This window comes from Syngnathoides biaculeatus, chromosome 12 (genome assembly GCF_019802595.1).
Source record: "Syngnathoides biaculeatus isolate LvHL_M chromosome 12, ASM1980259v1, whole genome shotgun sequence".
Taxonomy (NCBI): domain Eukaryota; kingdom Metazoa; phylum Chordata; class Actinopteri; order Syngnathiformes; family Syngnathidae; genus Syngnathoides; species Syngnathoides biaculeatus.
In genome coordinates this window covers 8,298,330-8,322,003 of record NC_084651.1, presented here as the reverse complement: position 1 = coordinate 8,322,003, position 23,674 = coordinate 8,298,330, and the positions used below count along the sequence as shown (strand labels likewise).

Sequence of the window (23,674 nt, the reverse complement as noted above, 5' to 3'; positions counted from 1 at the left end):
GAGGGCACAGAGACAAACAGTCGCACTCACAATCACACCTTGGGGCAATTTAGAGTGTCCAATTAATGTTGGATGTTTTTGGGATGTGGGAGGAAACCGGAGTGCCTGGAGAAACCCCACGCAGGCACGGGGAGAATATGCAAACTCCACACAGGCAGGGCCGGGATTGAACCCGGGTCCTCAGAACTGTGAGGCCAACGCTTTACCAGTTGAACCACCGGGCTGCCAGTTTCTATAAATATTTGGATGAAAAAAGCTTCTAGGCCAAAAGAGTCCAAATAGTACAACAGTAACTTTTACTTTATTGTCCGGCTTGACAGCTGCGGAAACTGGTTTGGAGAGCATCATTTAAGACCTGAAAACTCACATGTTTGGACCATCTTAAGCCAAGAACACAATAAACAATATTATAAATAAATACCCAATATATCCAAATTTGGTCAATTTCAGATTTTTTTTTTTCCACAGATTGTGAGATCGATGCTATTGGTCAGTCCCCACGTGGCCTTTTATTTTTACATATTCCGAACGTGACCAATTGCAAGTATTGAAAATATCTTGAGAAGTAATCTATTAACTTTATTGGACACTGCAGCTGTCTGCAGTGTTGTATAACTCAATTTTACGGGCTTCATTGTGACATGTTACTTCGACAGTGAAAGTCTATATTTTTTCAACAGTAACACATGGAAATGGGTTAGAAACATTGGAGTAGGATTGTTTTGTTAAAAATTAATACTTGGCTGCAAAAGGAAGCCTGTTCGCTCAGCCATTGAGGTATATTCTACATTTGCAGGTACCATAATTTCGGGGCTATAAACTGCGACTTTTTGATGTGGCTAATTTATGTATTTTTTCCAACAGCCACTAGGGGCGCTTTCTTTGTCAATATCTCACGTTTCAATGTGGGCAGATGCATCTTATATACAGGTGCGGCTTATGTATGTACAAAAGGTTTTTTCCTTTAAAAATGTACTAGGTTAGGCTTATAATCAGACACGGCTTATAGTCCAGAAATTACGGTACATTATTTCCCACGTATTACATGATTCAACTAAAAAAGAACCACAATTTATGTTTGTTGACAGTTAGTCATTTCTCTACTTTCTCTACCACAGACTTGGATGGGAACTGCTGGCAGTGGCGATGTGTCTGAACTCTGTGGCATTCTAATCAATGACTGTTAATTTTCTTTTTGAGCAAATTAATAGCGATTAGCGATTAAACATGATTTTGGAATGTTGTTGTGTTGCTATGCAACAGTAAGTAAGAATATACTGTGAGTGATACCAACTTGAGTGGCACAGTGTTTGGTAACTCAAGCACTATGGCCTTTTTTTGGATTTCATGACAAGTAGTGGTTTGGGTATTTTGAGGATTCTCCCCAACAGCAACAAAATTCTGATTGCTTTGGCTTTATTATTAGTGTTAACCCTGACAGAATTATGTAAATATCAACGTTACCACAGTTGCAAGGTTTGCAAAAACTGAAAAGTGCTTGGACAGTGGTTGAATTTGACATTAACTATACATCCATCTTTTTTTAGCATTAAATTTGATTTAATTTGACTTTTCATATTGATTAAGATCAACTGATTTGACAAACATTTCTGAAGGTGGAGCGGCCGACATACTAGCTGGGGACAGCACTTTCGACTCTGCCATGTGACGACTGGACGCTACCTCTGCCTAACAGATGAACGAGGCCTCCATTTGGTCGATCGGGCCAAGGCAGACATCAACGCGACCTCCTTCTGCTTCCGGTCTGCAAAGGTTTGGATGAATACACTGTACCTCGATTACATCAGATTTATCTGAAGTCACCCGAAAACAGTGGGACCTTGACTTAAGCATGCCCCGACTCGTTTTTTCAAGTTCTGTTAATTATAGCCTTGTGTTTTGCTCAAAAGACCACCATCCAAGACCACGATTTGCCTGAGACCAGAACTCAAAGAGACCAAGACTTCTGGGAGTCGAGACCGAGAAAAACCAAGACTGAGACAAGCCGAGACTGTGACAAAACCAAAACGATAAAAATCAATTTGAAAAACCATGGCAAAGTTGAACAATTAACACATTCTCTCTTCAATGTAGTTTTTCTTTAAAATACATTTGCTACCCAAAACATGTTTGAAACACCTTTCAAAGCGCGTCTTATATCTTAAAAACTAATTTAAACTAAATTAAGACAAAAAAACAATCCCTTGCATGTATTTCAAAACGAAGATGAACTAAATGTATATAGTGGGGCCTCAAATTAATCCGAATCTAAATTGTGGTGGAGTGGAGTTAAAACCTTCCTAACATCTTCATCTCAAAAAGAAAAAAAATAATTAGCTGCTGTTACTAACACTTGACGTTTGCCAGCTAAAATTTCACGGTCTCCCCACCCGTTCAGCGAGTTGAAGCCAGCAGAATTTGCAGACTGCCAAGTGTTTTCTGTTTTACAAATGAAGTACAGTACAGCATTAAATTAGTTGACTCCATTTGCTGAGGTACCAAGATGTCTTGCTCCGGGCTCACCCCGCCCAGGTTTGTACTTAACGTCTCGCACCTTTTACTTCTACTTGTGTGAGGGGAGGGCGGCTGTCCCTCATCCACAACACAGCGAACGTTGCGGTTATTGCAGGGCTTGTGGGGGGTTAATAACACATGATTTGTAGGTATTTATTGTTTGAACAAGTGTTTCTCTTTATTATCACAACAGTGAAGTTGAAGAATACCATATCAGTGCTGGTCTCAAGTGATCTTGACCAAAAATGCTGAGTCTGGCCGCTCCGAGACCAATGCAAAACCAAGACTTTTAGTAGTCGAGACCAACACACGACTAAGACCTTCAAAGTGTAGTTTTGAGACCATTCTGGAGACAATAACTGCTATCTACTGTACTAGTATAACCATCAATATTTAACATTTTTTTAGGAAAAGACAGACTGTGGAACAAAGACTCATGCGGATGGCATGGGATCCCCAGAGATCAAATACGGAGACTCCGTGTGTTACCTTCAGCATGTCGACTCTGGCCTGTGGCTCACCTACCAAGTGACCGACAGCAAGTCTGCGTGTATGGGAGGAGCGAAGCGAAAGGTGAAGCGAAGTTTTTACAGGTGCTTGTAGAAAATCCCCATTTTTGGTTTTTGTCTTCCCAATATTCTGACAATGACACTGTTTAAAAGAGCGAAAGATACTTAAAGAATCCTCTCCAAAATCTTCAATGCGTTTTTTTATTTTTATTGTAGGCTATTTTGCACAGTGAGGGTCATATGGACGATGGATTGACGCTCTCTCGGTCTCAGAGAGAAGAATCTCACACTGGCAGTCTCATCCGGAGCGCCACTCTCCTTTTTACTAACTTTATCAGGTACTTTGGACCAGTGGTCGTCAACAAACAACCAACAACCAATTTAAAAAAACGTCAATTTTCCATTTTTTGACCTTTAACTAGAACAAATCTCATCAGATAGTCACATAAAACAAATTTTTGACTGTAGAACTACGCAACAATTCCTGTTACGGCTTTGTATCACCTTTTCTTATAGGGAACTTGATTCTGATCATGGACAAGTAAACCTCCAGCCCATTGTTTTACCAAAGGAGAATGTGGCGCGCAGTCTGGAGGACTTAATAAGCTTTTTCCAGGGACCACAAAAGGAACAAAGCCACGAAGCTCAACAAAACAGCCAAGCGGCATTAAAGAATCGACAGAACATGTTCCAAGAAGAGGTAGAAAAAAAAGTGTCCCCGTATAAATTGGTGCTTTTCAGTGCTCAAAGCCTTTCAGTGTATATTTTTGCTTCTCTAAGGGAGTGATAGAGTTGGTATTGGAGTGTATTGATCGTCTGCACCAGTCCAGTCACGCTTCGCATCATGCTGAGGCCGCTGTGAACGATGTTGAAGAAAAGTGGGAGAACATCCTCGGGCTCTTTTATGAGCTTTTGGGTAGCATGTGTTTTTGGAATTTTAAGTGATTCATCTCCCTGACAGAAATAAATCCCTTGATTAAAATGTCATTTATATTCTCTAAATCTCTTCTACATCATGCTGTTTTTTTTAATCTCGAATCAGGGTCTCTGATTAGGAGAAACCGTGCAAATTGTGCACATTTTTCTAGTTCGCTCGACTGGCTCATTAGCAGACTGGACCGACTGGAGGCCTCTTCTGGTGGGTTCTGTGAAGTCTATTATTTACAAAATGTATTTTTCAACATTTTGACACCGTTGAGCATGTCGCTTACTCCATGGTTCATTCCTCATATTTGCCCATGTCATGCGCAGGAATTTTGGAAGTCCTCCACTGCGTCTTAGTGGAAAGCCCTGAAGCACTTAATGCCATCAAAGAGGGTCACATCCACTCTATCATTGCTTTCTTAGACAAGCATGGATGCAACCATAAGGTAGTGTTCACTTGTTTTTTTTTTTTGTTTTTTTTAAGTCAACTGAAATTTTTGAAGAGCACGGCAGGGGAGCATGACAGGGCCCTGTTTGGGGAAAAAAAAGCCCCCTGTCATAATCTTAACGCTAATTGAGTATAATTACTATGCATACCTCCAAAGACCATGGGAATTGACAACTTGCCTAATTTTGAAGGCGAGAAGTTGCAACGTTAAAATGGGAAAGTTATATTGTTTTCTTCGTCTTTCTTTTTCTTTCGGCTTGTCTCATTCGGGGTCACCACTGCGTGTCATCTTTTTCCATCCAAGCCTATCTCGTGCATCTTCCTCTCTAACACCCACTGTCCTCATGACCTCCCACACAACATCCATCAACCTTTTCTTTGGTCTTCCTCTCGCTCTTATGCCTGGCAGCTCCATCCTTAACACCCTTCTGCCAATATACTCACTCTCTCGCCTCTGAACATGTCCAAACCATTGAAGTCTGCGCTCTCTCTCTTACCTTGTCTCCAAAACGTCCAACTTTGACTGTCCCTCTAATGCCTATCCAACCTGCTCACTCCGAGTGAGAACCTCACCATCTTCATTTCTGCTCCCTCCAGTTCTGCTTTTTGTTGTCTCTTCAGAGCCACCGTCTCTAATCCGTACATCATGGCCAGACTTACTACTGTTTTATAAACTTTGCCCTTCATCCTAGCGGAGACTCTTCTGTCTCATAGAACACCAGACACCTTCTGCCAACTGTTATATAAAAGTTATACTGCTTTAGAGTTAAAAATTGTTCTAATGTTATGAGAAGTCCTATTTTTCAAGAAAAAATTATAGTTATGACAATTCAAATTGGGCTAAAAAGTAATACTATAAAAATATTTGTATTTTCCAAGATAAAGTTAGAATATTCTGATATTAATGTTCAAGTTTAACGAGGGAGCAAAGTAGGATTAAAAAAATGTTGTCATTCTGTTCCACCTTTTATTCTGGAAGAGACTATATTCTCTAACAAATACAACTACTATATTAGAAAATTATGCCCCCCAAAAAGGAAATTCTTGTAATAATATATCTTCTACTCTAAAATTACTTTTTTTCAACCAATAATGTCAGATTTATGTGACGATACATCACAGTCATGTTAGATCTTTTGATTGAACCAAAGCTAAGGTAGTGAGGACTAATGAATAGGTTTAACTGCGACGCTCGTCCAGCTGCTGTCGGATGAAATACACTTTCCAAATCATACAACTATTTTGCTGATCTTGCTCCAAGAGTCCGGGGACCCCACTTTACCAAACCATGATTGACCAGCATCTTTTTATGTGACCCCCGAAAGCAAATCTTGTGTCTGCTTCCATGATTCTTGTGGAAATCTGTACCAAAATTTCAAATTGTCATATATCACAACATGAAACAATAGTTGAATAACCCACTACCCTTGATTTCTGATTCCAAAACTACTTCATATATATTTTTTTGTCAAAATATGATGAGACGATGAACGATTTTTATGGTATCACAGTCGTAACAGCCCTCTTGAGGGAAACCGTAATTACATTGTGGCCCTGCGACGAAAATGAGTTTGACACCCCTGAGTCTAATGGATTTGATTGAAGTGATTTGATAATGTCGTTGCCGGGTAAAGCGCTAACAGGTTGCCATTCCAGGTGCTGGAGGTGCTTTGTTCTTTGTGCGTGTGCCATGGCGTTGCGGTGCGCTCCAATCAGAACCTCATCTGTGACAATCTGCTGCCAGAGAGAGACTTGCTGCTGCAAACACGTCTTGTTAATCAGGTCACCAGGTACTCGAGTGAACATACTCAATAATTGCGATGACGTTCTCAATTCATTTCAGATTTGTTATTAATTTTATTTTGTGAATATTTGAATTATGGTTGGGAAATCATTAAAATAGTAAAAATACTTCCACTTCAAATTGCCCCAACAAACTGGTCTTCTTCTGAATTAGTTGTGTCCTCTGCAAGTTGCTTCCAATGAATCACATCCTCCTTTTTCCTTTTTCCTGATTAAATTATAAATGAGCAGCAAAATTATCTCCAACCCGGTTTGCACATTTCATCATCCTGATTCATGACACTATAACTACAGTAGCTTCATCCCTACAAATGAAATCTGAAATGCCGGAGAAAAGAAACCCACCATCCTTTATGGATGAGTGGGTTATTTGGTCAACGAGTGAAGGTTGTCATAAGCAATTTATCACTGCGTCAACTCTTCTTGTCATTGCACGTCTTTCACATTTACATCAGTCTTGTGTGGCCCTCTCCATCCTTCTTGTAAATGCTGTGCCACTGGTAGCCATGACGACAACCAAATACCACATTTACATCTGCCGCATTTGGCGTTGACTGAATCTCACCTGCTCCTCTCATGTACTTGCTCTGCATGCCTTATTATTACCCTTTAACTTTTCTGTTTGAGAGAGAAAGCTGAGCATTCTCAGCACGCTGGCACATTTCCTTATTCTGCTGCAATTGAGTTCATGATTAATTGCTCATTTTTGTCGGCGTCTTCATTTTCTTATTTTAAATTGAGCATCTGGCCCACTCAGATGTCTCTTCTGATGACACTTTAGAGAAACGTTGCTCAGCAGAGTGAATATTAACCATTGTCATTTTCTGGTTTTCCATCCGTCCATTTTTCCAAGCCGCTCATCCTCACAAGGGTCGCAGGATTGGTGGAGCCTATCCCAGCTAACTTTGGTTTTACATGCTGTTTTTCTTTTCAAAGTTGGGACTGAATGTGTGGCTATCATCTTTTTAGGTGTTCCTTTCTCCTCATTTTCTTTGCCACATATATTTTATTTTTAATTTGGCATTCCAAATGTCCTCAACTTTGCCTTAAATGTAACTCTTCCTAAAATTTCGAACACACATCCATATTTAATGAAATGAAGAAAAAGGTTAATACTGTATTTCATGACGTTCGTTGTCAAAAATAATTATATTTACACTTTTAAATATCCATTTATTTTCTATAGCCCTGGTCTTCATTAGGGTGGCGGATGAATGGAATTGTATCCCAGTTGACTTTGTGCAGGAGATGACCAACCAATAGTAAACCAGATATAGAGAAACAACTATTTTACACTCACTCGTGGACAATTTAGAGTCAAGGAATGGAATGATTTTCAGTAGCTTCCATAAAAAAACCTTTTAAACGTCTATTTTACTCAAACATACTGTACCTGTATAATGGCAAAAATCAGACAAGATTAGAAACTGATAACGTTGCTGTAGTCTCTAGCCCAGCTGTCCTTGGAAGAGAGGAGGGGTAGACCCTGGACTGGTTACCAGCCAGTTGCAAGGCACGTAGAGTGCAGAGTCTTCGATCAATTTAACATGAATTTTTTGGAATGTGGGAGAATGCCGGCGTTCTTAGAGTACATATTAGGTCAACTGAAGATCCTAAATTGTCCATGGGAGTGAATGGGAGTGTGAATGCAGCAAAAACACATTTCTGGAAACTTTAATGCTTTTTTGGTAGTAATTATCAATATCCTTTATTTCCAAAAGTGACCTGGCCCAGATTGTACAGCAAGAATTTACCCATTATGCCCTCTAGCTTTGACAAAAAATGTGTATCAAGACTTGTTGGAGGAGGAACGCAACCATCTTCCTTTTCTTCCTCCATACCTGCTGCTTTTTATCACACTTCTGTCTGTCAAGCAGCCACTGACCCCCTTAAGCTTTATTGTTTATTTTGTCTGGAATTCTTCACCACCTGGCACCCTCGGTGTCACTCGTCCAAGCCACGCTTATCCCTCCTAAAACCTTTTTCCTTTCTGTCACCTCCACTTGAACTCGAACAAAACACCTCATTGGTATGTTTGCTTGAATTGACCTTTATGGCTTCTTTTCTATTTATTCTTTGACAGAATTTTCTCTCCGTTGCCTCGAGAGCCCCCAGTGGGTGGCGTCTCTTGCAAGACCTGACATTTATTCTCCAGGTGGGGAATGTGGTGGGCCTTCAATGTGTTTTGGAGTCAGAAGTTGAATATACAAAATGTCAAGGATCCTGTTTCAAAACTCTTCTTTTCATTTCCTAAGACACATTGAACAACTTTGTTGGGTTGGTTTATGTGAGGTCCGTTTCTATTCCGACATGCACGAGTGCACGTAACAAGGTCTTTAAAGGCATGTGTTTGGTGTGAGAATACGGAACTTCATTTGAGCCCTGGGTTTAGGCACATAAAAAATATTTAACATGAGACTATGAACCATCGGTCCCTCACAAAGCATTTTATTCAGTTTAACATCCTCTGAATATTTAGTGGAGTGATAGCCAGTAGCCCAATGCTGTGCATCTCTGATACACTCATCTGTGTCATTCTCCTGCATAATCCTTCCACGCAGGTGTCTTTGAATTTCAAGGACACATTCCTATCTTTCAAGTAGAAAATAATTTGTAAACTAGTTTAATCACTCTCCTCTTATTTGCTTCTTTTTCTTTCATCTGCTCGTGAAACACCAAAGCGTGAGGCCCAACGTCTTCCTGTCTCTTGGGGAAGATTCGGCGCAGCCTCGCCAGTGGTACTACGAGCTGGTGGTGGATCACGTCGAGCCTTTCCTCACGGCGGAGCCCACGCATTTGCGCGTGGGTTGGGCTCTAACCCGTGGGTACCAGCCCAGGCCCACTGGAGGAGACGGCTGGGGGGGCAACGGCGTGGGAGATGACCTCTCCTCTTTTGGCTTTGATGGCCTTCACTTGTGGTCCGGTGAGGTCAAACTAAAGTATGCATCGTACTACACTGTGGATTTTTTTTCATCAAATCTTTCGTAAGCTATTTATTTTCAATATTATAAGATGAGTTTGAAATTATTTTAATAATGCTTTAAGGCTAATGTTTGTGGGTTGACTAATTGTCACTACTATTGTTTAGACAATTATAAAAACATTGCAGGGGGAGAGGCTCAAATACTCCCATTGCAAGGCACGACCCATATGTTTTTTTTATGTATTGCGTCCTATGAATAATGCTAACCGTCTGTTCTGCATTCAGGTTGCGTGGCCCGCAGAGTAAACTCTCCCTTCCCTCACCTGCTGGCAGACGATGACGTTGTCAGTTGCTGCCTGGATCTTAGCGCCCCTTGCATCTCATTTCGGGTCAACGGTCTCCCAGTGCAGGGCATGCTGGAGAACTTCTGTGTCGATGGACTTCTTTATCCCGTTGTCAGCTTCTCACCCGGCGTCAAGTTAGTACTGCAGATGTGCATCTTTCGCTTGACCGTATCCCTGTATAAGTTGAAAATACGTTTGTTTTTGAAAACAAGGGTTCGGTTTCTGTTTGGAGGAGAACACGGAGAATTCAGATTCCTTCCCCCGCCTGGTTTTGTGCCGTGTTCTGATGCTCTCCTCCCGAAAGTGGAGCTGAAGGTAGAACCCTGCCATAAGTACCTCTTGGATCACGAAGATGGGATACAAGAGCTTATTGGCCCCTTTGAGCCCGTAACTCCAGTGACCTTTACCCCCTCACCAGTAGACATCAGCAAGGTAAAGTGGTATTGAGGTGTGTTATATATTTTACAATCCACATGGTGTTCCAAATAATGGTGAAAAATACATTCAATATTTATCAAAATTACGGCACCAACTTCAAATGGATGCAGAGGTTACAACTGATTGGACAAAGATTTACAAATGTTTAGTATCTCTGCCACTTGTGACACAACAGATCCAAATTTGCTTTCCAGTTGGTGTATTTTTATTTATTTCTTCCAAAATGCACACCGCACACTCGTTTGACTGTGTTCAAGCATATTCTAACATGAAACAGGCCTTTTCTTTGTGAGTGAATCTCATTCTTTTCCCATAAAAATTAAAACATTCTACTAACATGAAACTCATACTTAATAAAACTGAGTACAAAATGATTGTTTTCAACTGTGTTCACTTTGATAGGTGGAACTACCTCTGCAATTTGAGGATATCCGGGATAAAATCGCGGAGAACATCCATGAACTCTGCGTTATAGAAAGAATTGATCTCGGATGGATGCACGGAAATGTAAGAAGGAAAAAGATGTTTCTATATGACATTAATCACATAAAATATTGCCTCGCTTACATGACATAGTTTTGCTTAGAGTGCAAAATTATTGCGTGGCTTTTCAGGAGCGAGATGAAGTGAAGCGGCTTGATCCGTGTCTGGTGGAGTTCTCCAAGCTGGCGGACCAGGAGAGGAACCAGAACCTTCACACTGCCCAGGAAACCCTTAGGTAGTCACCGTTATGTCTGTGCCATAGTCATTATTAATTGAAATATGTAAACATCATTCGACATAAAAAACGTCAGGATTTTTTTTTTACCTCCCCATCATTTTGCTTATTTACTGCAGGACTCTTCTTGCTTTTGGTTTTCACATTGGCCTAAATGATGAACGTACAGAGGAAAGCATCCACTTCATGAGACTCTCCAACAGGTATGTACGATTCAAAGCTAATAGCTTTTAATGTTACTTGTTTTTCTCTAGCAGGGATTGCCACACAATGGTGTGCTTTGAGAGATCATGAAATGGGCCATCTTAACTGACAATAAATTATATTTTATTGATGCGAAATAATTTATCATTAGTTAGTTATCTAGGCCAGCAATGTGTATTGACAGGGGGAACAATTAAAATCACTAAGTGGCAGATAATACATCACTCTATCCGACTGGTGCCATTTATACAACACAATAAGTCATGGTGCACTCGGATTAAGCACATTTGTGGGAAAATCATTTTTGTATACAGTACAGCAGTGGTACTCTGATTTACAAGTTAAATTTTTAGATTTAACAAAGCTCAAAACTCAATTTACTCAGATAGCAAACAATATTTCTCACTGAAATAATTGGTAAAATAAATTCCCAAATAGAGCCCAATTTTGTTTACTTGAAAAAATACCAGAGTAGTATTATTTAAGTGCCAAAAGAGACTGAAAACACATAAAAGTTTGTAATGTAATGGATGGGTGCCAATTAATGGTCTTGGTGTAGTGACTTGCATTGACTGGTTCTTCTAGGTGTGAATTTCTGGATGTGAGCTGTGGCCTACAGCAGCTCCATATGAGTGTTGTCATTTTAATGGGGTTTCTGTGGAATTGTTCTAATGCTGTTCTAATACAGGTTTAAAACTGTCTTGACCAAAGACGTTTCAACTTTATGACACTCGAGTCTTGTCCGCCATTATGGCCCGAGCGCCATAGTGTTTCTACTTAGCTCATACATATGCTATATCTGTGTTTGTGCGCTGGGAGTTTATTTGCTCTGTCCGCCCATCTTTTTACACATTATGTCGCAAAAGAAGAACTATATTTTTTCCGACCGTGGAAACGAAGCTTAACATCATTAAAAAATGGAGAACGGATTAACACCGACGTAATTGACTGACATAATGACTTGGGTTTCAGTCGGATGACCGTGGGGATTATTATTAAGGACAAAGCCCGTATTTTAGCGCACGAGACGGGTTTAACCCCAATGTGGGATACAGTGATCACGAAGCAATTTTTTTGGTGAAGAAAGAAAAAATGAAGCAACGTTCTTCGATAGTTGCCGAGTGTGTTGCCGAGTATTTTTCGTATTTTTCCATTTTTTACTTGAATGTATTTTAGTTTTTTTATATGACGCTTATCCTCACGAGGGGCACGGGAATGCTGAAGCCAATCCCAGCGGTCATCGTAAAATTTAACTTTAACAGTAAAATCCGACTTGAGTCGAAATTCGAGTTAAGTCGCTACTGTGGGAACGGATCTCAGTCGTAGACCGAGGACTCCCTATGCTCGAAACTATGTGCCTTGGCTCAGTAAATATTGGTAAAGACTTCTTTATGGTAATCTATTTGGGCTTCCTCATGTAAGGTACGAGCAGCCCGATGGCTACAGACCTGCGCCGGTAGATACGAGCCAGGTTTTTCTGAGCCCAACTCATGAGGAAGCAGTCAACTTGCTGGCAGAGAATGAACACAACATCTGGGCCAGAGAGCACATCAAGCAGGGATGGACTTACGGAGTTCGACAGGTTGGCGTTGTGTGCTGTACTGGGAAAGGGAGAATTCAATTTGAACATCTGTGTGCAGTCGTAATCCCATTTCCACAGCACCATTGTTCTCTGGCGATACAGTTGATCAGGTTTCCTATTTTTGTCCTTTAAATTCAGGATGGGAAACTAAAGCAGAGCCCAAACCTTGTGCCATACAGCCTCCTTGATGAAAGGAGTAGAAAAATGGGACAAAAAGCTGTCAAGGAGGCAGTTTGCACACTGCTGGCCTATGGTTACAGCCTGGAGAGCCTCCATCAGGAAAATAGTAGGTTTCACAAACATTGCTCCTCAGTTAAGGTAAAAATCAGTGTTTTCTAAAAATACATGCAGAAATTGAACTTAAAATTAAAGTTGGAAAAAAATGCATTGTATTATTGTTTTGACAACATATTCTGGTAGTAACAACAAACTAATAAGTGCACTTAAATCAACTGTTCACATTTTTGGACATTGTCATGAATCTATGGCAAAATGCTCTGGATCTAACTTTTTTTTTTCTTGACTTTTTTTTTTTTTTGCAGTCATTTTATCAAACCGATGCTTTGTCTCGAGTGAAAAGTGCAAAGTGTTCCGAGCAGATAAATCATTTGCCGTGACTCTGGGGAAGTGGTACTTTGAATGCGAACTAGTCACTTCAGGGAACATGAGAGTCGGCTGGGCCAGGCCTGGCTGCACCCCTGATAAAGAGCTGGGCTCCGATGACCAAGCGTTTGTGTTTGACGGATTTGAGGTCAGCTTCAGATATTCTTCACATGCCCCTTTGATCATTCTTCAACATGTTAAAGCACTGCATGGTTTTGTTTGAGTGTTTTTGTCATAGTCATCAGTCATAAAAAAGGAATGATTCATGCTGTTCCTTTCCATGACTGATGCAAACCGGCCTTCATCTTTCCTGATTCATACAGGCTCGTTGGTACCATCAGGGCGGAGAGCCTCTGGGACGTGCCTGGCAGCGGGCAGACGTGGTGGGTTGCTTGCTTGATATGACTGAAAGCACCATGATGATCACCCTCAATGGACAGTTGCTGTTTAATGACCGAGGTTCAGAGCTGGCTGCAAAGGACTTTGAAGTCAAAGATGGTAATAACTCTATTTTAAAACTTTCTTTTTTCAGCACAGACCCAATCAGGCTGAAACGTAAACGCTTCTATTTTCTCTTCCGGACATTTTAGGTCTGCTCCCTGTGGTCAGTGTGGGTGTGAACCAGGTGGTGCGGCTGAACCTCGGCCGCCGTGAAGGCTCTCTCCGATACTTTGGTGCTTGTGGTCTTCAGGAAGGTTATGAGCCTTTTGCTGTCAATATGGCTCGAAATCCTTCCCTGTGGATGAGTTGGAAACAGGCCCAGTTTATGTCAATACTGCCAGACCATCCCACCTTGCAGGTAAGGCTGCTTTTTGTCCTTCTTTTGTTTAATTAAAATCTCTGTACAGTGAAAATAAATCTCTTACAATTTTGGCACACCATAGAGAAGTGTGTTGTTGCCTGCCAAATTTTAATGATTAAAGAAATCACACACTACTGTGTAAAATGAGGCTTGAAAAATTAAGTTCTCCGCTATCAAAGGCTGTAGGCATGTTTACTGAGGTGAACTAAAACCATTCTTCGCTCATTTTTCAACTCTCAAAAATACAAAACTTTTACATGCTAGAAAAATGGATACTACCATAATTTCCGCACTATAAGGCGCACCGCATTATAAGGCGCACCTCCAATGAATGGCCTTTTCCATATATAAGGTGCACCGCATTACAAAGCCCATAGAATAGATGCTAAAGTAGAGGCTGGGGTTAAGTTATGCATCCATTAGATGGAGATGCACTAAAGACTCAATATTGATCCATATAGGCGCACCGTCGGCTTTTGAGAAAATTAAAGGCTTTTAGGTGCGCGTTATAGTGCGGAAAATACGGTACTTATTCCAACTAAGTGTCTGGGTCTAAAATACAACAAAAAATACATCCACACAGTGCCTCTGGTGGCTGGAATATATCACACTGGGTCGTCGCAGGGATTTTCCAGCTAAATGGGCCATGCCTGGGTTTAGCATGAGTAGACACGCTATCGAGTCAGACATACTTCCCTTCCAATCTTCTGCCTTCTCTCCGTGACGTGGTCGCACTCACAGCAACAATGAGGCACTGTAATCACTGGTTTGAATGAAGGTGCTCATGATCTTTGCAACTGCTGGATGGCGAAGTCTATCATTGAGTGCAGTTTTAGCTATGGTCCCAAAAACATGATAAAAAACTAAAAGTGTGAAAAACAGTTCAAATCTAGAGCTCCACAATTGACTACACCATCTCATTTCAGTTCTCACTTTTTGTTTTTAGCAATCATTCAGCACCAAAGTTCACTTTTGAGGGCCTTAAAGCATGCATGGATGCATTTTTGTATGTATGATGTTTTTTTTTGTGTCTAAATTGCACACTGAACTTGAATTGCAGTGCAAAAGAAGCTGTATACCTTGGTCCAAATAGCTACAGTAATGTTGGGCCAATGGCAATTGCAGCTTATGTTCCCATGACTACCAGAGGTAGAACTTTCTATTAGTTCATGCACATCCCAGAGTGTAGGAAAAAAAAGTGATGGCACACAAAGCACTTTTACTCATGGCGTATTATACGCTTATACATTACACTGTATGTATAAGAAGGACGGAACATTGTCGCGCTCCAAAATTTGTCCGTAAATAACGTAGGTGGATATGTTTGGACATCTGAATGTTGTTTAATTTTTTTATTTGATGGGTGGGCAGGCATTACAGAGACTCATCAAATTATATTCACGCCTTTAAAAAGTCATTTTTCCATTACATGTCCAGTTAAAGAGGATTCAAGTTTCGACGGGCCTCTCCGGGAGCCCGTGTTGTTCTCAGCGTTGGTGTACTGACAAGACTGATCTTCTATATCCTGTTTGAATCTCATTCAAGGTGAATAGGGTCAGTGGCTCAAATGATTCCTTATTGAGCCTGAGGGTCTCACAACGGTTGTTGGCACACCACGGCGGAGGCAATGAAATGGGCTTTTACCGTCTCAGCATGTTCATCCAGTGTGCCGCTGTCCTCATCAGCCCGGTGGGCCTGCCAGTGGCATCCAGCTCTTTATCTCCAGGTTTTACATAATGTCAAATCATATTACAACATTTTATCCAGGTTTGCCTTCAGCGAGTACTCAAAATTCTAAAAATGTTCCTCTGAGAGGATTTTCAGTACAAAAAATGGATATATGGACGGTTGTAAATATGTCATACAAATTCTTTGAAAAAAAAAAAACCATGATAGATTATTTGCTATTCACAATCTCGCAACCTTGCAAGAGCTCCTGTCGTTATACACTTTCCGTGAGCCTCGCTGGAATTAATTCATGTCCTTTTAGAAAGGCGAGAGCAGGAGGAGATGGACTCTGACTTTGAAGTTCTGATGAAGTCGGCCCACAACTTCGCAAGTTCAAGAGATGAGCTGGAGTACAAGGATCACGGCCAGGACAAAACGTCACGACTCAAGCAGCGGTAGGCCGTGGAGAAAACACTGAAAATCGCTTCACGTACTGCGGTCACATGATACTTGGAAGCGTAAAAGCTAGGAAATGATGTTTCATTAATTTGACTTCTACTAAAATGCATGATACAGTTGTAGCTGTTCTTTGAAGGTTCATGCTGAAGCGAAGCAAACCAGGCCTGGTCAGCAGCAACTCCTCCGCTCGGCTCCTCGAGGACGTCCTTGTTGACAAAGATAACGCTGATCACAACATTCAGCCCACGAGAGTAAGACGCTAATCTTCTTGTCTCGCCACGATCAGTGTGATTATTAAGCTTGGAAGAAATTAATTAGATCATAACATTCCTGCACTTTTGCAATTTGCAATGTCAGATCCATAACTACATGTGACGCTTATTGTCACATTATGATTATTTTGGTGTTTGTCTGGACTGATGGAACCAAATGATTTCTCTATTTCAGTATTACTACTCAGTGAAAGTTCTTCCAAGCCAGGAGCCTTTCAATGTGTGGGTGGGTTGGGTAACACCCGATTTCCATCAAAATGACACGACGTTTGACATTGACGATAGCCTCACAGTGACTGTCACCCTTGGTGACGATAGTGGCAAGGTCCAAGAGAGGTAGGTGTTTTGTACCAGAATTTCTAAATGCAGTAACTTTGAAATTGTCTTTGCCATATTCACATTTTGCCAGTTTCAGTGGAAATGACCGAACAGCTGCCTAACCGTGACAGTTCTCTCGACGCCCACAGTGTGAAGAGGAGTAACTGTTACATGGTTTGCGCCGGGGAGGCGACGGGTTTGTCTCGGAGCCGGAGGAGTGCTGGCTTGGAAATTGGATGCTTGATCGACACGGCATCCGGCCTGCTGACGTTTACCTCCAGTGGAGTGGAGATGACCACCTTCTACCAAGTAAACAACTCAAAGAAACAGAATTGGATTTGTGGTGGCTCTAATATAGGATAAATTTAATGTCTTATTCTGACATTTTATCATAGCTTATTTGAACTAATTACGTGTTTTATGATGTCAATGAATCAGGTAGAAGCCAGTACAAAGCTGTTTCCTGCTGTTTTCGTCAAACCCACCACCACCAACATGTTTCAGTTTGAACTGGAGACCATTAAGGTAAACCACTTGGTTCAATGGAATTCAGTAAAAAAATCCAAAAAAAACCCAATGTAGTTTAACAACATTCTTTATACACCTGTAAAAGACCATAGTTTTGTCTCTACTTTGAAATTATGGCAGGTGTGGTTTTTGGGGCGATCCAGGTTTGTGTATGTGTGATCAGTGTATTTCGATAACGTGGGGTATTTACAATTGCTGTGTTTTTATGCTGCACTTCCATTGGCACATATCAGATACGTATCGGCGTTGTGTTCACATCTGGAACAGGGCTTATTCCAAAGTCAACATCTGATTCCATCCATTTATTTTGGTCTGGAACTGACTTCAATTGTGCCCCTGAGCAAAAAAGTTGAAATGTGTAACTTGGACTGTGAAGTGTAATATGGGCATATCTGAATGGAAAAATACATCTGATAACCTTCAAAAAGTTTTAAACATGTATGAAAGACACGGAATAGTAAACGTAAAATTTCTCACGACTACAATTTACTTCAATTTTCTGTTCTGTCTGCTCGCCGACTGGTTCGCACATCTGCCTCACAGTTGTGAGGACCTGGATTAAAATCCAGCACCGGCTGTGTGGCAATTGCATGTTCTCTCTGGGTTTTATCAGAGTACAGTACTTCGGTTTCCTCCCACATGCCAAAAACACTTATTGTAGGTAAATTGAAGACTTTAAATTTCCCATAGGTGTAAACGTGTGTACAAATGGTCATGTGTTTCGATGTGCCCTGTGCTGGAATAGGTTCCAGCATGCCCATGACACTAGTGAGGACTAGTGGTATGGAAATTGGATGGATTCTGTTCTGTATGGTTGCCCTTTTCCTTTTTAAAAAATCATTACAATTCCTTTTATTTGTCTTCGTCTCCACTCAGAATGTGATGCCCCTATCGGCCGGCTTGCTTCGCAGCCTCAGAACAACTCCTGCACCCCACTGCCCGCCCAGGTTTCAGGTCCAGCATCTGAGCCCGTTCTCATGGACGCGAGTGCCTGACAGATCACTGAAGGTGATGGTAGACCATCTTGATCAGCGCCACGGCTGGAGAGTCCAGTGCCTCGAGCCTCTTCAAGTCATGACCCTCCAAATCCCTGATGAAAGCAGGTCTGATGGCGCGCTAGAACTCACGATTGAATTTATGTCCAGTAAGACTGGGCATTAATCAATTAGGTCGTACTTGGGTCAGGACAAAAATATGATCCAATATATATTGTGCGTGCGTGTGCGAGTGTGTGTGTGAGAGTGAGAAAGAGAGAGAATACAGTTTTTATATGCACAAAAAAACATAGTGTATCAAAGTCAAAGTCACACTTTCGTCGCACTCGGGGCATCTCTTTTATTTCTCCACCACTACTCCACACATCCTCGTTGCTAAATTGCGTCTCACCCCCCACATCCCGGCCCCATCCCAGAGTGGACAAATATATCCTCTATTTTTTTCATGTCATGGCTTCTCTGTGTAGTTCAAAGTGCGCCTCCGCTTACACTTTATCAAAAGAGGCAGTTTTTTTTTCCTAGTCATTTGAAATTGGTTCTGGCTTACAGCGTCAGACAATGCACATAAAAGCAGTCCACTGCAAAGTATGCTTAAAGGCTTTTGCGACACCAAAGAGAGCAAGGCGACCCAATGATTTCACCATTTTGAAACGGAGACCCGCAGCAGCAAATGTTATTTTACATGTGAACCGAATGAACACAAAGGGAAAACTGACGCTAAGAAACAGACATAACCAAAATCTTTTTCACATGACTTGCGTATGATAAGAAAGTCAAAGTGCTGTGGATTGTGCTCGTTTATATGTTGCAACAGCACTCATTTCTCCACATTCTGATACACTTTAATGGGGGAAGCAGCATGAAATAAACTCCCCACAGCTGAAGGATATAGCTAAGAACCACCTCTATTCATCCTACAAGTGCCCTGTCAATAAGAGTTTTAAATGAATGGGGTTGCATTATTACATGTAACAACATACCTATACAGCTCATATTGTAGACAGGCCTATTTTCCTTAACCAACCTTTTCATTTAAACTATGCACCAACCTGGCATATGCGAAATGTAGGATTTTGTTTACATGTTCAGGTGCAAAAGTTAATTTTGTGTGGAAGCAGTACCTTTTATTCTTGTTACTTACAGTGAGTTTTGTTGTTACATATTAATCCCAAATGATATAATTTTGTTTTTTATTGTTACACTGTGCAACATTTAAAATATATTCACTGGAATGTATTAAGTATTGTTTTTAACGGCCTATCTTCCCGCAGGGGAAACAGTTATACTTTCACATTTTCTATCAAGAAAAAAAAAAAAATTCTGTTCCAAGTGTGAAAGATGATGACAGGTAATGGTAAAAAAAAAAAAAAAAAAGGTTTGAAGAAGTTTATAAGCATGTGTCTGGTTTCAAGGATGAATAAAATGAATCCCAGAGGATGGAAAAACTCCACAAAGTCATTTTCATTGTTACTTGCTTTTCCATTTTGTCAAAAGAAATACAATTATGACAACTGGAAAAAATGTTTTGTGGGGGTGAACCTCCAGAGAGTTTACGTTAAGACCATATCACACACTAGTACTTTAGCACTCTACTAAATGACTCTATTTTTACTTTTTATAACACAGGTGCCTGGACATTTTGGAGCTGTCCGAGCTCGATGACATCTTGACTTTTCAGTACCACACCCTTCTCCTTTACTGCGCTTTATGTGCCCTGGGCAACTCAAGAGTGTGCCATGCCATCTGCAGCCACGTGGACCAGTCGCAGTTCCTTCACGCCATTCAGAATCCCCACCTGCCTGGCCCACTTCGCTCTGCATTTTATCAGCTTCTTATGCAGGTGATCTTATGCTCCATCTCATCCTTCAATCTGGAACATTTGGGATTTTGGACTGATAAACAATTAATCTTGTTCCTTTGTGTTTTTATAGGTTCACCTCAGCAGCCATACCTCCGCACGTCTCATGATGAACCATGAGTACATTGTCCCTATGTCGGACCAAACTAAAGACATCACCCTTTATCCATTAAATGGTGACAATGTGAGAAAATGTCCACTTCCTTTAAGCATCCCTAGCATTAGCGGAAGCGTTTCTCTAAAACCACAGATGGAGTTCTCCAGGCCTAGTTTTGTCACCACCGATGTGATGGGACAGGAAGTATCCTGCAGTGACAGTCCAGAAATCCCTCTGGACATACTGAAGAGCCTGACGGTGGAGATGCTGACTGCAGCAGTGTGGACTGCGCATCGAGGTGTCAGGGACCCTGTAGGTGGCAGTATGGAGCTACTGCTCGTTCCCCTCATTAAACTGTTCCACACTCTTCTGGTGATGGGGGTATTGACTGATGAGGACCTGGCTAAATTTCTCAAGCTTATGGAACCTGAAGTCTTCTCTGTAGATGTAGAAATGGAGGAAGAGGATGAAGGTGGAAGAGAGCTGGGAGAAGACTTTCAAGACAATCATCTGAAACAAGGACTGCTGCAAATGAAACTTCCGGAAACAGTCCAACTTGAGGTGAGTACAAAGAGTGGGACTTTCTTTGAGTGCATGCTGTTCAAGACTCCTCTGAGGACCCAAAGAGGCTACTAAAAATTAAAAAATAAAACCACACAGCCAAAAAAAACACCACAAAAACTTTGCAACATCAAGAAAAATCTCTGAAAAAAAACCTCACAGTAAAAATCGGCACATATCAAAAACCTCTTCCACACCCAAAAAACTCTCACATGCTAAAAGCTCTTGCACACACCAAAAAAACCTTTCACATATAAAAAAAAAAGCTAATCACTCCCAGACACTCCTACCAAAGAACACTTACACATACCCAAAAAACCTGACACACACGCAAGAACACCCACTCGACCAAAAACAGCTCCTCACGTGGATAAGTACACCTTTTTCCTCTCCATGTGAAGATTTTATTTTGTCTGAGAAAGAATTTTTGGTGAATATTATGTGTGTTTTCAAATATTTTTTTCTACATGTTTAATTCTACATCCAGACAAACAACCCACCAAATATGTCTCTCTTTCTGTCCCTCCAGCTGTGCAACGTGCTGAGCTACCTGTGCGATATCCAAGTGCGCCACAGGGTAGAAGCTGTGGTGGCTTTTTCTGAAAACTTTGTGGGGCAACTGCAGGAGAACCAGCGCTTCCGCTACAGCCAAGTCATGCAGGCGCTCAACATGTCCGCCGCTCTTACGGCCCGCAAGACCAAGGAGTTCCGCTCACCTCCGCAAGAGCAGGTTCAAATTCAATGTTAGAACTTGGAATGCACTTTACCCCGGCTATTTATGGGAGTCAGGGACCCAATGGGAATAGCAAAACTTTGCGAGTAATGAGTGCCCCTTTGAAATATTTTTGTAGTTGCCGATATTATAGTTGAACCTAAGGTGTCTAAAGTTGTGGGGACATCCCAGCTCCCTTCAGGCAGGAAGTAGGGTACAGCCTGAGCTGGTTGCCAGCCACTTGCATATCGGGCACATATAAAACATTTTTTCCATGCTTTTATATATAAACAGAGAAAGAAAGAAAGAAAGAAAGAAAGAAGAAAGAAAGAAAGAAAGAAAAGAGAAAAAGGGGAAAAAGGAGAAAAAATACATATACATTCATTAACAATGGGATTATAATAGCTTTATAAATGACAGAAATAGGAGTGTTTCTCTCATCTCCAATTATCTGATTTAGTTGGTCATACTCAACCAAGTTCATACCCGTAAGTGAGCAAAGAAATTAACCTTGAAGGAAAAACAATAACAATAATCATAGTAGTCAAAAAAAGAAGAAAAGTTATACCTCCTCAAACCACCTTACAACAAATGTTCCAAAAACTATGTACAATGATTTACATATTTGCTTCAAATAACATTTTTTTTTAGGTTTCAAATTTCCTGTTCTGTTCTGACAACAAGACAAGATACAATACTTAAGAGAAAAAGAAAAGATAATAATAGTAATAACGACAACAACAAAAGCAATAAGTAATAAGTAAGAACTAATGAACAAAATTAAAATAAACTTGAATTTACAACATGTAGTAACATCTTTTGATATTATGGCACATTTTGTCCAGTTTTCCCAATGTTTCTCAAACTTGTTTTGTTCTTGCCTCAAGATGAAAGTTAACTACGCCATTTTAGCTGGTTACCAGCCAATCGCAGGTCACATATAAACAATTTAAAGTCTTTAATGAACATACCATGCATGTTTTTGGGATGTGGGAGGCAACCGGAGTGTCTGGAGAAAACCAACTCCACGCAGGCGGGGTCGGAATTTGAACCCCGGTCCTCACAACATACCATATAATCACATATGTTGACTTTAGCATGTTTCAGAAATACAAATTGAAGTGGGGCCACCTCGCCATCAAATTTTTCCGTATGTGGGGAAAAAAATGTGGACATTTGCGGTTTAAATACTAAAGATACCCCAAACTATGAGAAGGTAACATTTCAAATGGTGGATCGCGCATCAACAACGGTTCAGTGTCCTACATTGCGCTTCTTAGTGGACCATTGACGTTTTTCATCTGTCTGCATCAGATCAACATGCTTCTGAGATTCAGAGATGGCGACCAGCAGGAGAACTGTCCATGTCCATTGGAAACGCAACAGCTCCTGCGAGACTTCCACCGGCTCCTCAACACCCACTGCGGTCAGGTCACCGTTGCTGTTCCAGCACTTTATTGTTCATCCTCACTGAGCCCGTAAAACTCAGTGAGCCGGGAAGAACTTCTGAGAAGGCACTTACTGTGATTATCTGCCAGTGAGCTTCATTTTATATTACTGCTTTTGCGCAGGCATTGAATTGGACGGTGCCTCGGAAGAGGGGGAGACAGCTGTGATGTCGGTGAAGGATCAGCTTATAAGCCTGGGGGCAAGAGTTCTTGGACTGAAGAGGATGCCCACAGAAGTGGAAGATAAAGGACCGCAGTACCCCAGTAAGTACACGTACAGTAATAGGGTCATTATTTGATGCTGTCCAGGTAGGCCCCGGGCATAATTTCAAGACTCGTTGATCATGTTGTTGGCAGAGAAACTTAATATGGCACTGGAGATTTTTCTTATTGTTCTGGACATAACAATGAGGGAGCCGTGCATTATGGTTGACTGAGGCACATTTTCAGGAATTAGCATAAAAAAAATTTACTTGGTTGTTTCATTTTACACTTGATAAGTGTCGAGGCACTCCAAGGAATTATTACTACTTCCATACAAGCAATAAAAAAGTACATCTTCCATAATATGCCGCCCTTCAATAGCACAAGTAATCAAAAAGAAAGTTGCGATGAATGTGCTTTTCCTGTGGAACTCATTGCAGGTTCTTAAACTGCACCAACAAATTATTATTTTGAGAACCGCTCTACATAATACAATGGCCTTACAAATATCGTGAAGCCCGGCTTTTCATGGGAGGTAGAAACCCAGCCCGGCCTCAGATAATTCAAATCTGCAAGTAATTCCTGTCCCCCACTTCAAGGGTTTGTAATTGCATGATTGTGCTATGAGAGTGTCAACACACTTTTATTTAAATGAAACTCCTCAATTCATTTCAATTGTTCCTTGGCACCAAGATGCGACTAGATGGGGCCAAAGCAATCCTGTGAGGTTTTTTGTTTGTAC

At 41.0% G+C, this 23,674-nt stretch overlaps 1 protein-coding gene across 1 annotated transcript in view; it reads left to right on the top strand.

The window, feature by feature from the left end:
* ryr2b (ryanodine receptor 2b (cardiac)) overlaps positions 1-23,674 on the top strand; it is a 78,380-nt gene that overhangs the window by 8,428 nt on the left and 46,278 nt on the right. Inside the window, exons 10-40 of the mRNA XM_061836607.1 lie at positions 1,617-1,773; positions 2,923-3,087; positions 3,240-3,361; positions 3,540-3,723; positions 3,804-3,939; positions 4,066-4,161; positions 4,275-4,393; positions 6,052-6,185; positions 8,880-9,121; positions 9,407-9,599; positions 9,678-9,897; positions 10,306-10,410; positions 10,518-10,621; positions 10,741-10,824; positions 12,248-12,407; positions 12,546-12,693; positions 12,950-13,158; positions 13,334-13,508; positions 13,601-13,809; positions 15,358-15,538; positions 15,803-15,935; positions 16,076-16,190; positions 16,387-16,547; positions 16,679-16,838; positions 16,968-17,054; positions 17,934-18,160; positions 19,679-19,892; positions 19,984-20,568; positions 21,098-21,298; positions 22,595-22,706; positions 22,852-22,992. Coding sequence (XP_061692591.1) covers positions 1,617-1,773; positions 2,923-3,087; positions 3,240-3,361; positions 3,540-3,723; positions 3,804-3,939; positions 4,066-4,161; positions 4,275-4,393; positions 6,052-6,185; positions 8,880-9,121; positions 9,407-9,599; positions 9,678-9,897; positions 10,306-10,410; positions 10,518-10,621; positions 10,741-10,824; positions 12,248-12,407; positions 12,546-12,693; positions 12,950-13,158; positions 13,334-13,508; positions 13,601-13,809; positions 15,358-15,538; positions 15,803-15,935; positions 16,076-16,190; positions 16,387-16,547; positions 16,679-16,838; positions 16,968-17,054; positions 17,934-18,160; positions 19,679-19,892; positions 19,984-20,568; positions 21,098-21,298; positions 22,595-22,706; positions 22,852-22,992 — 5,279 coding nt within the window. The remainder of the gene's footprint in view (positions 1-1,616; positions 1,774-2,922; positions 3,088-3,239; positions 3,362-3,539; positions 3,724-3,803; positions 3,940-4,065; positions 4,162-4,274; positions 4,394-6,051; positions 6,186-8,879; positions 9,122-9,406; positions 9,600-9,677; positions 9,898-10,305; positions 10,411-10,517; positions 10,622-10,740; positions 10,825-12,247; positions 12,408-12,545; positions 12,694-12,949; positions 13,159-13,333; positions 13,509-13,600; positions 13,810-15,357; positions 15,539-15,802; positions 15,936-16,075; positions 16,191-16,386; positions 16,548-16,678; positions 16,839-16,967; positions 17,055-17,933; positions 18,161-19,678; positions 19,893-19,983; positions 20,569-21,097; positions 21,299-22,594; positions 22,707-22,851; positions 22,993-23,674) is intronic.